Source organism: Bombina bombina, chromosome 4, assembly GCF_027579735.1.
Source record: "Bombina bombina isolate aBomBom1 chromosome 4, aBomBom1.pri, whole genome shotgun sequence".
Lineage (NCBI taxonomy): Eukaryota > Metazoa > Chordata > Amphibia > Anura > Bombinatoridae > Bombina > Bombina bombina.
In genome coordinates, this window is record NC_069502.1 from 754,593,945 (window position 1) to 754,610,712 (window position 16,768).

At 40.5% G+C, this 16,768-nt stretch overlaps 1 protein-coding gene across 1 annotated transcript in view; it reads right to left on the bottom strand.

The window, feature by feature from the left end:
- Window positions 1–16,768, bottom strand: part of LOC128656879 (histone-lysine N-methyltransferase SMYD3) — a 619,924-nt gene that overhangs the window by 478,205 nt on the left and 124,951 nt on the right. Inside the window, exon 3 of the mRNA XM_053711043.1 lies at window positions 5,792–5,902. Coding sequence (XP_053567018.1) covers window positions 5,792–5,902 — 111 coding nt within the window. The remainder of the gene's footprint in view (window positions 1–5,791; window positions 5,903–16,768) is intronic.

The window sequence follows — 16,768 nt, forward strand, 5'->3', positions numbered from 1 at the left end:
ATATTTTCAGTGATCTCGAGCCTGCTGAATATTCATGTACCTAACAACATAGAGAGCATTCTATTTTGCTCATTACCCAAAACTAAAGACCCGGCTAGACAGGCTCTCTTAATGATTATGTTAACTGATGCTAAAAAACTTATCCCTAAAAGATGGAAAACCCAGGAGGTTCCATCCATGGAGGAGCCAAGTCACAGAACTTATTGAACTCGAGAGATACCACTACCTTAAAATAGACAAATTAGATATGCATGAATTGATCTTGGCAACCTGGAAAGGCACTATATAAAGGGTGGGAGGGGAGGGAAGAAGGGAGGAAAAATCTTATATTTTTTTTTTCTCTTTCCCTGTCCCTCTTTCCCTCTGACTTTCTTCTTTTCAACCGTTACCATAATTGGTTATCATGATTGTACTGATGGACATTTAAGCTATAATGACCATGGACTCTGAAGGTATGAAGAAAAAGAGAGAGCTTTGTAAGAGTATACTCATGAGTTTACATTACCATGTTCCATTTGTTTCTCTTTAAATGTATATGCTTTTATGTGTATATTGTAAACCAAAACTTTTACCAATAAAGCTCTTTTGAAACAAAAAAAAAAAGAAGAGGAAGAAAAAAAAAAGAAAAAGAAAAAAATAATACAAAAAGAAATCTGATGTATGATATAGAGAAGTGTTAGTATGGTAGGCTGTGAAAATAGTGAAGTGTATATGTTAATGGATCCTGAAATTTCTACAATAATAATATGTACTAAAACTAAACTAAAAAACCCATTCGTAAACCGTTGAGAGAAAGGAAGAGTTGGTGTATAGACTAAAAACAATAAAGTTGGAATATGGATTTTAATAGTATGTATTTGATATATGATTCATATATCAGTAATAATTTGTCATATCTGTAGTAAAACTGTATGGGTGATGTGGAGCTATCAAATAATATATAAAGATGATAATGAATGTGTGTTAATGTAAAGTGGGAAAGATGGAGTGTTATAGTTTGAGTGTCAACATAATGTAAATACTTAATGCTTGTCATTGTATCTGACTTAAAAGAGTAGCAATAATTGGAAGTCTATCTACCAATAAAGGGTTGCCAGGTTTGTAATTGGCATTCAGCCCAAATGTCTGTCTTAGAGAAAATGGTGATGTTACTGATGGAGAATCTATCAATTGAAGGCTGCCAGATCCAGATTTGCATTCAACCCAAATGGATGTAGCGTCTTCAATCGATAGATTCAATATGTCTCACGTTGTCTAAGCCTAATCAGCCTGTTATAATCAGAATTTTTTGTGACATGGTCAATAGGAACATACTTGAAAATGTATGGATTTCCATTATGTTTAGTTAAGCAATGATTGGGTATGCTGTGTTTAATATTAATAACCGTTGATTTAAAATTTTTGATACCAGATTTTATAATTTTGCATGAGCCACATCCTGTTTTGCCACATATATAGATCCCATATAAGCCAAATAACCCTTTGTTTCGAATTAAATTCTGCTTGACTTTTTTAACTTGTTTATGTTTCACTTTTTTGCTGGGAGCTAGCTTGTTCCTAAGTGTTGGTGCTCTCCTATAAACAATTTTGGGTTTTTCCTTCACTAAATGCCTTAAAATAGGATCTCTTTGGATTATATGCCAATGTTTATGTAGTATGTGTTGTATTTTATAAAAATCAGAATTATATTGTGTTATGAAATGGGTGTCTTTGGCCCCAAAATCTAACTGTTGACTGTTGTCCTTCTTTTTAGTTAGGATATCATCTCTATTTAGTTTTATTGCTCTGTCTAATGCTTCAAGTAAGGATGGAGGATATTCCTTTTCTAAGAATCTGCTGTATAAAGTTTGACTCTGTTCCAAAAAAATATCATAATTAGTGCAATTGCGTCTAATCCTTCGAAATTGACTGTATGGAATATTATGTATCCAATTTCTTTGATGGTTGCTATTGTAATTTAGAAAACTGTTACTGTCTACATCTTTAAAGTAAGTCTTGGATGTGATATTATTGTTATCAAAACTCAGTATAAGATTCAAGTATTCAATGTTTTGTGTTTGGATATTAGCTGTGAATTCAATGCCCATATCATTGCTGTTTAAATGGTCTATAAAACTAACTGCCGTGGTCCTGTCACCCTCCCAAAGAGAAATCAGGTCGTCTATGTAATGGCCATAGAAGACCAGGCTTGCCCCAAAGTCAGCTGAATAGATGTATCTTTCCTCGAACTGACCCATGAATAGGTTAGCAAAACTTGGGGCAAACCTGGTCCCCATGGCCGTACCCTTTGTCTGTAAATAAAACCTGTCTTGGTAAATGAAATAGTTGTGCTGTAAAATAAAGCAAATGCTTTCTAAAATAAAATCACATTGTATGCTCTGTAAATATATATCCTTTTTTAAGAAATGTGAAATGGCTTGTAAACCTAAGTCATGTGAAATGTTTGAACATAGCGAACTGACGTCGCATGTAATCCAAAGTACATTTTTATCAGTGATATTAATGTTGTTAAGATGTTGTAGTAAATGAGTGCTATCCTTAATATATGAAGGCAATGTAACCACATGTTTTTGAAGATATTGGTCTATTCCGGCAATAATCGGATGTCCTGGTGGATTTGTTTTGCTTTTATGGATTTTTGGTAAATGGTAATAATGAGCAGTACTGGGATTTTGTATTTTGAGGAAATCTTTTTCATTTTTATTTAAAATCTTCAAAAAAATACCTTTATCTATAAGTTCTGTGTATGAATGTAGAAATTTGTCAGTCTGATCCCTATGTAAGATTTTATAATAGTTCTCATCTCCCAAAATCCTATCAGCCTCTCTGATGTAATCTTCAAGATTTTGAATTATTATTCCGCCGCATTTATCGGCGTCGTGGATAATGATGTTTGGATTATTCTGTAGACTTTGGATAGCTTTTTGGTGACTTTGGAGACTATTGCCTTTTAAGTCACCAAAAAGCTATCCACAGTCTACAGAATCATCCAAACATCATTATCCGCAACGCCGATAAAGGCGGCGGAATAATTATTCAAAATCTTGAAGATTACATCAGAGAGGCTGATAGGATTTTGGGAGATGAGAACTATTACAAAATCTTACATAGGGATCCAACTGACAAATTTCTGCATTCATACACAGAACTTATAGATAAAGGTGTTTTTTTGAAGATTTTAAATAACAATGATTATTGCCGGAATAGGCAATCTTACTTATAATCTATCATATTTCATAGACCAATATCTTCAAAAACATGTGGTTACATTACCTTAATATATTAAGGATAGCACTCATTTACTACAACATCTTAACAACATTAATATCACTGATAAAAATTTACTTTGGATTACATGCAACGTCAGTTTGCTATATTCAAACATTTCACATGACTTAGGTTTACAAGCCTTTTCACATTTCTAAAAATGCGCCCTCTCTCCATCTTTGTCTTCTAACAGTTTTTCCCCACTCTCTGGGACCAAGAGGAGCTGCCTTACATTTTCAAAGACCACCAGCGACAACCATTTTCTATAGACATTGACTGTTACGGCTGTAGTCTAAAAGCCGAGTACGGTAGATCCGTCTTATGACTTTACCTAGAGATATTTTATTTTAAATTGTATTTTCCCTAACAGCGCGCCTTTTTATATCCCCTTCTGGGATATCACACATTTGTAGTATATCTCCTGGAGTGTGGGTGTGGCCTGCTTTATGTAGGCCACACCAACGAAAAATCAGACGCAGGGTAAACTAACATATTTTTAATATTAAGGAAAAATTAATTAAGCATAATGTTGCAAAACATTTAATGGATTACCATAATAGTAACCCTGCTTTTTTAAGGGTAGAAGTTATTGGTTGGGTTCCTCAGACAAAACATAATAGACTATTGGAGCTTAGAAAGCTGGAGACCTTTTGGATCTATAACTTGAAAAGTTTACATCCAATGGGTATGAATATAGATATTGATGTGGCAGCCTATATGTAATCAAGGAATCATAGGGATTACTATTTTTAACCATATAGCAATGAAATGTTTATTTTTAGTGTATCTACACAGCATAGTTTTTTCTATAGTATGAAGTAATTTTTAAGCTAGGTTTTTTCGGGGGGAATACTTTTGTGAAATATGTGTATTAATTGATCCTTAGCCCTTATAGTGTACATCACTTAGCAATTAATTATTTATATGCATCTAGATCAATTAGTGATTGTTATTAACTTTTGTAGTGTTTGATGAACGTTCTCTTGACATTGTATTTGGTTGTACGAACTAGAAGAGCGATATTAATTACTCCTATTTTTTTAATATATAAAATTAGCTCAATGCTATGTATCATAAGAAGGTTCATTAAACTAAAGTTCGGTCTTTGGGTTTGACGGCTTTACAGATGGATGTTATGTGTTATATGTGTACAAATTATGTTGTTACTTTTAAAGCTGTATTTACATTGGAGGTTAAATCACAATTTAGTTTCTGGCTCCAAAACACACACCTCCGGAATGTCTTTATTAATTGGTTAAGAAGAACCAATGGTGTTTGAGAGATGGACACTCCTCTGGGGGTGGCGTCCTAACACATGGATATTTAAGGGATATCCATTCAGGATAATGGCATCTGATTTCAAAAATCCTCTTGAGAAAGCCTGGCCGTGACCAGGGGAAACGCAATGGGGTAATCTGACAGACAATCCTCTCTGAGGGACCTTCCTCCTCTCACTGTGTGAACAGCGTCGGCCAATCACATGACCGCATCTCTGGTGGTGATCCGGAAACCCCTGAGCAAGCATCCGTGGGAGAGACTCAATACAGCTGTTCTCTGTTTTTTGGCGGATTTCGGTGGACAGAGTTTGTTTGGAAGTGTTTTAACTATGTACTATTTATAAGTATGATTATATTTGCATGTCACTGGTGTTGAATAAAATTACACTTGAATCCCTCTGTGTGCTATTTTATGTCTTCTGCAAGCTCTTCATAAAAACGTTTAAAAACTTACTTAGAAGCTTCCAGTTTAGCTCTGTTTAAAAGGTTACTGGAACACCCACTGCAAGCGAGAAATATCAGACACTCCCCCCCTCCCCCTTCCTTTGCATATGAAAAGACCCTTTACACAAACAGAAGCAAGCTGGAGTAGGTATACGTCAGTATTCTTCTAAAACTTTGGGGCTTGGTTAGGAGTCTGAAAATCAGAGCAACGTTATTTAAAAATAAGCAAAACTATCAAATTAAAAAAAACAAAAAACAAAACTGTATGGGCTATATAAATGGATCATCTACAAAACATTTATGCAAAGAAAAATCTAGTGTATAATATCCCTTCAGTTAAAAAAAAAGAATTTGTTATCCTTTGATAGAATACCACAGGACAAGGTGATTCCGCACTGTACATACAAAAGGTTATTACTGCAGGTAATGATTTAAAAAAAGATCATCCTGTCCGTGTTAATTATAATGCAGGAAGAGTATGAGGCATGACAGATATTAACTGAAGAAAAATTATTAGCATATCGCTATGAGCCCGACATAGTAATTGTCTGTTTTATTCCATTGTACAGTTTTCCGTTAATTTGTTATTCATGTTAAACTTTTAGCATTTAAATAGAAATAAATTGCAATGTGGTGATTTGTTTTAACAAAACAGACTAGAAAATACAGTAAACACTAGTAAAGATTATGCTCTTCTGTAAATTGGAGTCCTGTTGAGCTGAGAGTTGAAAGAGCAGATGAAAGATTATAGCGAATCTGCTACTTAATACTGAGATTATAATATATACCACCATATACAGTACCTTATCTTTCGTCAGGCAGAGATGACAATTACAGATGAAGCAGTACTGGCGCTGAAGCTGCTTTTGGCGAATGTGGCTGGGCCTGTTCACATCAATGTAACTTACTGTGAGCTGCACATGAAAAAAAAGGAAAATAAATAATATTTAATGTAAATATTGTATTTTAATTGTTTTTTGTGGGTCCTAAAAAAGTCAAATTATATTTTTATTTTCTCTAAACAATTATATTTACTATCTATTTTCTGAATTAATTAATAAATATATCAAATAATAAAAAACACATTGGGCCCGATGATAAATTGCAGGCTATTTAGTGCTTTAGCTTGCGCACAGACACCGCCAGAAGTAAACTTTTAACGGGCGCGGGTTAGTGCGTGTATTACAAGTTGAAAGTAAAATGTTTGTGCATGAGTGAAAATTTAAGAACTTCTTTTCCCAATAGACTTCAATGAAGAACACAAACTGTATAAATTATATATAATGTTAACACTTTATTTAAATGCATTTATGTTGTGCGTGGTGCAAATTTAGCCTTTAACCCTTACGGGAGGACTTCAGTCTCGCAAAGCCGATGAGCGCAAATTTAATTTCTTTAATTTACTTACAACTTGTAATACAATTACAAGTTAACGCGGGCGCTATATTTCAATATCGCATGCACTAACATTAGTACGCCACTTGTAATCTAACCCATTATTGACAGTAAAGTGCATTATGGTTAAATTATTACAATTATTATTTGTATTTAAAAGGAAAGAACAAACATTAAACCTTCATTGTTCTGATAGGGTTAATAATTAAAAAACAAAATCTAATTTTCTTCTGCTATCAGATTAACTTCTTTTTTATTGTAGCTCTTTTCCATGGCAGCATACTGAGGTAGGTTCTGGAATGTGCACTTATATTAAAGGGACAGTCTACACCAGAATTTTTATTGTTTAAAAAAGATAATCCCTTTATTACACATTCCCTAGTTTTGCACAACCAACACAGCTATATAAATACACTTTTTTTTACCTCTGTGATTACCTTGTATCTAAGCCTCTGCAAACTGCCCCCTTATTTCAGTTCTTTTGACAGACATCCATTTTAGCTAATCAGAGCTGGCTCACCTGAACTCCACATGCGTGAGCACAGTGTTATCTATATGACACACATGAACTAACACCCTGTAGTGGAGAAAAACTGTCAAATGCACTGAGGGAAGAGGCGGCCTTCAAGGGCATAGAAATTATCATATGAACCTCCTAAATTTAACTTTCAACTAAGAATACCAAGAGAACAAAGCAAAATTGGTGATAAAAGTAAATTGGAAAATTATTTAAAATGACATTCTTTATCTGAATCATGAAAGTTTATTTTGGACTAAACTGTCCCTTCAAGCACTATGTAAAAAACTGAATTTATGCTTACCTGATAAATTACTTTCTCTTGCGGTGTATCCAGTCCACGGATTTATCCTTACTTGTGGGATATTCTCATTCCCTACAGGAAGTGGCAAAGAGAGCACACAGCAGAGCTGTCCATATAGCTCCCCCCCTAGCTCCCCCCCCTCAGTCATTCGACCGAAGGTTAGGAGAAAAGGAGAAACCATAGGGTGCAGTGGTGACTGTAGTTTAAACAAAAAAATTTTATTAACCTGACTTAATTGCCAGGGCGGGCCGTGGACTGAATACACCGCAAGAGAAAGTAATTTATCAGGTAAGCATAAATTCTGTTTTCTCTTGCAAGGTGTATCCAGTCCACGGATTCATCCTTACTTGTGGGATACCAATACCAAAGCTTTAGGACACGGATGAAGGGAGGGAACAAGACAGGTAACCTAAACGCAAGGCACCACTGCTTGCAAAACCTTTCTCCCAAAAATAGCCTCCGAAGAAGCAAAAGTATCGAATTTGTAAAATTTGGCAAAAGTATGCAGTGAAGACCAAGTCGCTGCCTTACAAATCTGTTCAACAGAAGCCTCATTCTTGAAAGCTCATGTAGAAGCCACAGCTCTGGTGGAATGAGCTGTAATTCGTTCGGGAGGCTGCTGTCCAGCAGTCTCATAAGCCAATCGGATGATGCTTTTCAGCCAGAAGGACAGAGGTAGCAGTCGCTTTCTGACCTCTCCTCTTACCAGAATAGACAACAAACAAGGATGATGTTTGCCTGAAATCCTTGGTTGCTTGCAAATAGAATTTCAAAGCACGAACCACATCAAGATTGTGTAATAGCCGTTCCTTCTTTGAAGCTGGATTAGGACACAGGGAAGGAACAATGATTTCCTGGTTAATATTCTTATTAGAAACAACTTTAGGAAGAAAACCAGGTTTGGTACGCAAAACTACCTTATCTGCATGGAACACTAGATAGGGTGAATTACACTGCAAAGCAGACAATTCTGAAACTCTTCGAGCAGAAGATATAGCTACCAAAAACAAAACTTTCCAAGATAATAACTTAATATCTATGGAATGTAAAGGTTCAAACGGAACCCCTTGAAGAACTGAAAGAACTAAATTTAGACTCCATGGCGGAGCCACAGATTTATAGACAGGCTTGATTCTGACTAAAGCCTGAGCAAACGCTTGAACGTCTGGTACCTCTGCCAGACGCTTGTGTAAAAGGATAGACAGAGCAGATATCTGTCCCTTTAAGGAACTAGCTGACAAGCCTTTCTCCAATCCTTCTTGGAGAAAAGACAATATCCTTGGAATCCTAATCTTACTCCACGAGTAACCCTTGGATTCACACCAACAAAGATATTTCCGCCATATCTTATGGTAAATTTTCCTGGTGACAGGCTTTCTAGCCTGAATCAAAGTATCTATAACTGATTCAGAGAAACCACGCTTAGATAGAATTAAGCGTTCAATCTCCAAGCAGTCAGCTGCAGAGAAACTAGATTTGGATGCTTGAATGGACCCTGAATTAGAAGATCCTGCCTCGTTGGCAGTGTCCAAGGTGGTACAGATGACATGTCCACTAGGTCTGCATACCAAGTCCTGCGTGGCCACGCAGGCGCTATCAGAATTACCGAAGCCTTCTCCTGTTTGATTCTGGCTACCAGACGAGGGAGAAGGGGAAACGGTAGAAAGACATAAGCCAGATTGAAGGACCAAGGCGCTACTAAAGCATCTATCAATGCCGCCTTGGGGTCCCTGGACCTGGATCCGTAAAGAGGAAGTTTGGAGTTCTGACTGGACGCCATCAGATCCAATTCTGGAATACCCGATCGCTGGGTCCGCTGAGCAAAAATCTCCGGGTGGAGTTCCCACTCCCCCGGGTGAAAAGTCTGACGACTTAGAAAATCCGCCTCCCAGTTGTCTACACCTGGGATGTGAATTGCAGATAGATGGCAGGAGTGATCCTCCGCCAACCTGATTATTTTGGTTACTTCCTTCATCGCTAGGGAACTCTTTGTTCCCCCCTGATGATTGATGTACGCCACAGTCGTGATGTTGTCCGACTGAAATCTGATGAATTTGGCCGCCGCTAGTTGAGGCCATGCCTGAAGCGTGTTGAATATCGCTCTCAGTTCCAAAATGTTTATCGGGAGAAGAGACTCTTCCCGAGACCATAGGCCCTGAGCTTGCAGGGAGTCCCAGACCGCGCCCCAGCCTAACAGACTGGCGTCGTTCGTGACAATGATCCACTCCAGTCTGCGGAAGCACATTCCCTGAGATAGCTGATCCTGAGACAACCACCAGAGAAGAGAATCTCTGGTTTTCTAGTCCAGTTGTATCTGAGGAGACAAATCTGCATAATCTCCATTCCACTGTTTGAGCATGCACAGTTGCAGTGGTCTGAGATGTATTCGAGCAAAAGGGACTACGTCCATTGCCGCTACTGTTCTGTCCATATATTCATATGTACATCTTTAAATGCTATTTTAGTTCTTGTGCTCCCTCTAGTGTTATGTTTTATTATTGTATTCAATTTAATGTATATTCTCTGTTCTACCTCTGACCTTTTTGAGGTCACTTCCTGCCTCCATTTTGTTTCACTTGTGTGTGTAAATTAGTTTCACTTTCAATGTGTAAGTTTGCTAGAACTCTGCTAATAGCTTTGTAGAAGCAAATTCTTTTTACCTGGCAATTACCACTTCTGGAACTTCAGAATTCTTGTTTGCAACAATAAAGCTTGAAGGATTCATAAATCTCTGCTGTGGAATTTGTCTGAGTTAAGCAACTCTGCTGGATTCTACTAATCTGTAAGTTGGATTGCATGTTTAACTTTACATCATAAGGCAGTCATCTTGCAAATCAGTAAATGAAAACAGAATAGCTACCATTAATCCAATTACCTCCATGCACTGAGCTACAGACGGCCGAGGAATGGAATGAAGAACTCGTCAAGTAGTTAAAAGCTTTAACTTTCTGACCTCCGTCAGAAATATTTTCATTTCTACCGAGTCTATTAATGTTCCCAGGAAGGGAACCCTTGTGAGCGGGGACAGAGAACTTTTTTCGACGTTCACCTCCCACCCGTGAGACCTTAGAAAGGCCAGAACAATCTCCGTATGAGCCTTGGCTCTGGGAAAAGACGACGCCTGTATTAAGATGTCATCCAAATAAGGTGCTACTGCAATGCCCCACGGTCTTAATACCGCCAGATGGGACCCTAGCACTTTTGTGAAAATTCTGGGAGCGGTGGCCAACCCGAAGGGAAGGGCCACGAACTGGTAATGCTTGTCCAGAAAGGCGAACCGTATGGAACTGATGATCTTTGTGGATAGAAATATGTAGGTACGCATCCTTTAGATCCACAGTAGTCATATATTGACCTTCCTGAATCATAGGTAAGATTGTCCGGATGGTCTCTATCTTGAATGATGGAACTCTGAGGAATTTGTTTAGAATTTTTAGATCCAAGATTGGCCTGAAAGTTCCTTCCTTTTTGGGAACCACAAACAGGTTTGAGTAAAAACCCAGTCCTTATTCTGCAATTGGAACTGGATATAACACTCCCATCTTGAGTAGATCTTCTACACAGCGTAAGAACGCCTCTTTCTTTGTCTGGTCTGTAGACAGACGAGAAATGTGGAACCTTCCCCTTGGAGGGGAGTCCTTGAATTCTAGAAGATATCCCTGAGTAACGATCTCTAATGCTCAGGGATCGGGAACATCTCTTGCCCAAGCCTGAGCAAAGAGAGAGAGTCTGCCCCCTACCAGATCCGGTCCCGGATCGGGGGCTACCCCTTCATGCTGTCTTAGTAGCAGCTGCAGGCTTCTTGACCTGTTTACCCTTGTTCCAGCCCTGCAAAGGCTTCCAGGTTGCCTTGGGCTGTGAAGCGTTACCCTCTTGCTTTGCGGTTGCAGAGGTTGAAGCAGGACCGCTCCTGAGGTTGTGAAAGGAACGAAAATTAGCCTTGTTTTTAGCCTTAAAAGGCCTATCTTGCGGGAAAGCATGGCCCTTTCCCCCGGTGATATCCGAAATAATCTCTTTCAACTCGGGCCCGAAAAGGGTCTTTCCTTTGAAAGGGATATTCAGTAATTTTGTTTTGGACGACACGTCAGCCGACCATGACTTGAGCCAAAGCGCTCTGCGCACCATAATGGCGAAACCAGAATTTTTCGCTGCTAACTTAGCTAATTGCAAAACGGCATCTGTGATAAAAGATGCCGTTTTGCAATTAGCTAAGTTAGCGACTCCTCCAGAGCCTCAAACCAAAAAGCCGCTGCAGTAGTTACAGGAATAATGCAGGCAATAGGTTGGAGAAGGAAACCTTGTTGAACAAATATTTTCTTTAGTAAACCTAACTTTTTATCCATAGGATCTTTAAAAGCACAACTGTCTTCAATTGGGATGGTTGTGCGCTTAGCTAGTGTCGAAACTGCCCCCTCTACCTTAGGGACCGTCTGCCACGTGTCCCGCCTGGGATCAGTTATGGGGAACATTTTCTTAAAGATAGGGGGGAACAAAAGGTACACCTGGTCTCTCCCACTCCCTAACAACAATATCCGCCACCCTCTTAGGGATCGGAAACGCATCAGTGTATACAGGGACTTCTAGATATTTGTCCATTTTACACAATTTCTCTCGGACCACCATAGGGTCACAATCATCCAGAGTTGATAAAACCTCCCTAAGCAATACGCGGAGGTGTTCCAATTTAAATTTAAACGCTAGTGAATCTGATTCTGCTTGCTGAGAAACCTTTCGTGAGTCAGAAATTTCTCCTTCAGACATCACATCCCTCGCCCCTACTTCAGAGTGTTGTGAGGGTACATCAGATAAACCTCCCAAAGCTTCCGACTGCTCCTCATCTGTTCTTAAAACAGAGCTATCGCGTTTTTTAGGGAAAACTGGCAGTTTGGATAGAAAGGCCGCAAGGGAATTATCCATGACTGTCGCTAGTTGTTGCAATGTAATAGGTGCCAATGCACTAGAGGTACTAGGTATTGCTTGAGCGGGCGTAACTGGTGATGACACATGGGGAGAGGAAGGCGGACTATCCTCATTACCTTCAGTCACAGAATCATCTAGGGCTATATTTTTAAGTGACACAATATGATCCTTGAAGTGTATAGACACATTAGTGCACTTGGGACACATTTTGAGTGGGGGTTCCACCATGGCTTCTGAACACATAGAGCAAGGCTTTTTCTTAGTGTCAGACATGTTTAACAGATTAGTAATATACACAAGCAGGCTTGGAAAACGCTTTAATCAATAAAAAAACAGAATTTATGTTTACCTGATAAATTACTTTCTCCAACGGTGTGTCCGGTCCACGGCGTCATCCTTACTTGTGGGATATTCTCTTCCCCAACAGGAAATGGCAAAGAGCCCAGCAAAGCTGGTCACATGATCCCTCCTAGGCTCCGCCTACCCCAGTCATTCGACCGACGTTAAGGAGGAATATTTGCATAGGAGAAATCATATGGTACCGTGGTGACTGTAGTTAAAGAAAATAAATTATCAGACCTGATTAAAAAAACCAGGGCGGGCCGTGGACCGGACACACCGTTGGAGAAAGTAATTTATCAGGTAAACATAAATTCTGTTTTCTCCAACATAGGTGTGTCCGGTCCACGGCGTCATCCTTACTTGTGGGAACCAATACCAAAGCTTTAGGACACGGATGAAGGGAGGGAGCAAATCAGGTCACCTAAATGGAAGGCACCACGGCTTGCAAAACCTTTCTCCCAAAAATAGCCTCAGAAGAAGCAAAAGTATCAAACTTGTAAAATTTGGTAAAAGTGTGCAGTGAAGACCAAGTCGCTGCCCTACATATCTGATCAACAGAAGCCTCGTTCTTGAAGGCCCATGTGGAAGCCACAGCCCTAGTGGAATGAGCTGTGATTCTTTCGGGAGGCTGCCGTCCGGCAGTCTCGTAAGCCAATCTGATGATGCTTTTAATCCAAAAAGAGAGAGAGGTAGAAGTTGCTTTTTGACCTCTCCTTTTACCGGAATAAACAACAAACAAGGAAGATGTTTGTCTAAAATCCTTTGTAGCATCTAAATAGAATTTTAGAGCGCGAACAACATCCAAATTGTGCAACAAACGTTCCTTCTTTGAAACTGGTTTCGGACACAGAGAAGGTACGATAATCTCCTGGTTAATGTTTTTGTTAGAAACAACTTTCGGAAGAAAACCAGGTTTAGTACGCAAAACCACCTTATCTGCATGGAACACCAGATAAGGAGGAGAACACTGCAGAGCAGATAATTCTGAAACTCTTCTAGCAGAAGAAATTGCAACCAAAAACAAAACTTTCCAAGATAATAATTTAATATCAACGGAATGCAAGGGTTCAAACGGAACCCCCTGAAGAACTGAAAGAACTAAATTGAGACTCCAGGGAGGAGTCAAAGGTTTGTAAACAGGCTTGATTCTAACCAGAGCCTGAACAAAGGCTTGAACATCTGGCACAGCTGCCAGCTTTTTGTGAAGTAACACCGACAAGGCGGAAATCTGTCCCTTCAGGGAACTTGCAGATAATCCTTTTTCCAATCCTTCTTGAAGGAAGGATAGAATCCTAGGAATCTTAACCTTGTCCCAAGGGAATCCTTTAGATTCACACCAACAGATATATTTTTTCCAAATCTTGTGGTAAATCTTTCGAGTTACAGGCTTTCTGGCCTGAACAAGAGTATCGATAACAGAATCTGAGAATCCTCGCTTCGATAAAATCAAGCGTTCAATCTCCAAGCAGTCAGCTGGAGTGAAACCAGATTCGGATGTTCGAACGGACCCTGAACAAGAAGGTCTCGTCTCAAAGGTAGCTTCCAAGGTGGAGCCGATGACATATTCACCAGATCTGCATACCAAGTCCTGCGTGGCCACGCAGGAGCTATCAAGATCACCGACGCCCTCTCCTGATTGATCCTGGCTACCAGCCTGGGGATGAGAGGAAACGGCGGGAACACATAAGCTAGTTTGAAGGTCCAAGGTGCTACTAGTGCATCCACTAGAGCCGCCTTGGGATCCCTGGATCTGGACCCGTAGCAAGGAACTTTGAAGTTCTGACGAGAGGCCATTAGATCCATGTCTGGAATGCCCCACAGCTGAGTGACTTGGGCAAAGATTTCCGGATGGAGTTCCCACTCCCCCGGATGCAATGTCTGACGACTCAGAAAATCCGCTTCCCAATTTTCCACTCCTGGGATGTGGATAGCAGACAGGTGGCAGGAGTGAGACTCCGCCCATAGAATGATTTTGGTCACTTCTTCCATCGCTAGGGAACTCCTTGTTCCCCCCTGATGGTTGATGTACGCAACAGTCGTCATGTTGTCTGATTGAAACCGTATGAACTTGGTCCTCGCTAGCTGAGGCCAAGCCTTGAGAGCATTGAATATCGCTCTCAGTTCCAGAATATTAATCGGTAGAAGAGATTCTTCCCGAGACCAAAGGCCCTGAGCTTTCAGGGATCCCCAGACCGCGCCCCAGCCCATCAGACTGGCGTCGGTCGTGACAATGACCCACTCTGGTCTGCGGAATGTCATCCCTTGTGACAGGTTGTTCAGGGACAGCCACCAACGGAGTGAGTCTCTGGTCCTCTGATTTACTTGTATCTTTGGAGACAAGTCTGTATAGTCCCCATTCCACTGACTGAGCATGCACAGTTGTAATGGTCTTAGATGAATGCGCGCAAAAGGAACTATGTCCATTGCCGCTACCATCAACCCGATCACTTCCATGCACTGAGCTATGGAAGGAAGAGGAACGGAATGAAGTATCCGACAAGAGTCTAGAAGTTTTGTTTTTCTGGCCTCTGTTAGAAAAATCCTCATTTCTAAGGAGTCTATAATTGTTCCCAAGAAGGGAACCCTTGTTGACGGGGATAGAGAACTCTTTTCCACGTTCACTTTCCAGCCGTGAGATCTGAGAAAGGCCAGGACGATGTCCGTGTGAGCCTTTGCTTGAGGAAGGGACGACGCTTGAATCAGAATGTCGTCCAGGTAAGGTACTACTGCAATGCCCCTTGGTCTTAGTACCGCTAGAAGGGACCCTAGTACCTTTGTGAAAATCCTTGGAGCAGTGGCTAATCCGAAAGGAAGCGCCACGAACTGGTAATGTTTGTCCAGGAATGCAAACCTTAGGAACCGATGATGTTCCTTGTGGATAGGAATATGTAGATACGCATCCTTTAAATCCACCGTGGTCATGAATTGACCTTCCTGGATGGAAGGAAGAATAGTTCGAATGGTTTCCATCTTGAACGATGGAACCTTGAGAAACTTGTTTAAGATCTTGAGATCTAAGATTGGTCTGAACGTTCCCTCTTTTTTGGGAACTATGAACAGATTGGAGTAGAACCCCATCCCTTGTTCTCTTAATGGAACAGGATGAATCACTCCCATCTTTAACAGGTCTTCTACACAATGTAAGAACGCCTGTCTTTTTATGTGGTCTGAAGACAACTGAGACCTGTGGAACCTCCCCCTTGGGGGAAGTCCCTTGAATTCCAGAAGATAACCTTGGGAGACTATTTCTAGCGCCCAAGGATCCAGAACATCTCTTGCCCAAGCCTGAGCGAAGAGAGAGAGAGTCTGCCCCCCACCAGATCCGGTCCCGGATCGGGGGCCAATATTTCATGCTGTCTTGGTAGCAGTGGCAGGTTTCTTGGCCTGCTTTCCCTTGTTCCAGCCTTGCATTGGTCTCCAAGCTGGCTTGGCTTGAGAAGTATTACCCTCTTGCTTAGAGGACGTAGCACTTTGGGCTGGTCCGTTTTTACGAAAGGGACGAAAATTAGGTCTATTTTTTGCCTTGAAAGGCCGATCCTGAGGAAGGGCGTGGCCCTTACCCCCAGTGATATCAGAGATAATCTCTTTCAAGTCAGGGCCAAACAGCGTTTTCCCCTTGAAAGGAATGTTTAGTAGCTTGTTCTTGGAAGACGCATCAGCCGACCAAGATTTCAACCAAAGCGCTCTGCGCGCCACAATAGCAAACCCAGAATTCTTAGCCGCTAACCTAGCCAATTGCAAAGTGGCGTCTAGGGTGAAAGAATTAGCCAATTTGAGAGCATTGATTCTGTCCATAATCTCCTCATAAGGAGGAGAATCACTATCGAGCGCCTTTATCAGTTCATCAAACCAGAAACATGCGGCTGTAGTGACAGGGACAATGCATGAAATTGGTTGTAGAAGGTAACCCTGCTGAACAAACATCTTTTTAAGCAAACCTTCTAATTTTTTATCCATAGGATCCTTGAAAGCACAACTATCCTCTATGGGTATAGTGGTGCGTTTGTTTAAAGTAGAAACCGCTCCCTCGACCTTGGGGACTGTCTGCCATAAGTCCTTTCTGGGGTCGACCATAGGAAACAATTTTTTAAATATGGGGGGAGGGACGAAAGGAATACCGGGCCTTTCCCATTCTTTATTAACAATGTCCGCCACCCGCTTGGGTATAGGAAAAGCTTCTGGGAGCCCCGGCACCTCTAGGAACTTGTCCATTTTACATAGTTTCTCTGGGATGACCAACCTTTCACAATCATCCAGAGTGGATAATACCTCCTTAAGCAAAATGCGGAGATGTTCCAACTT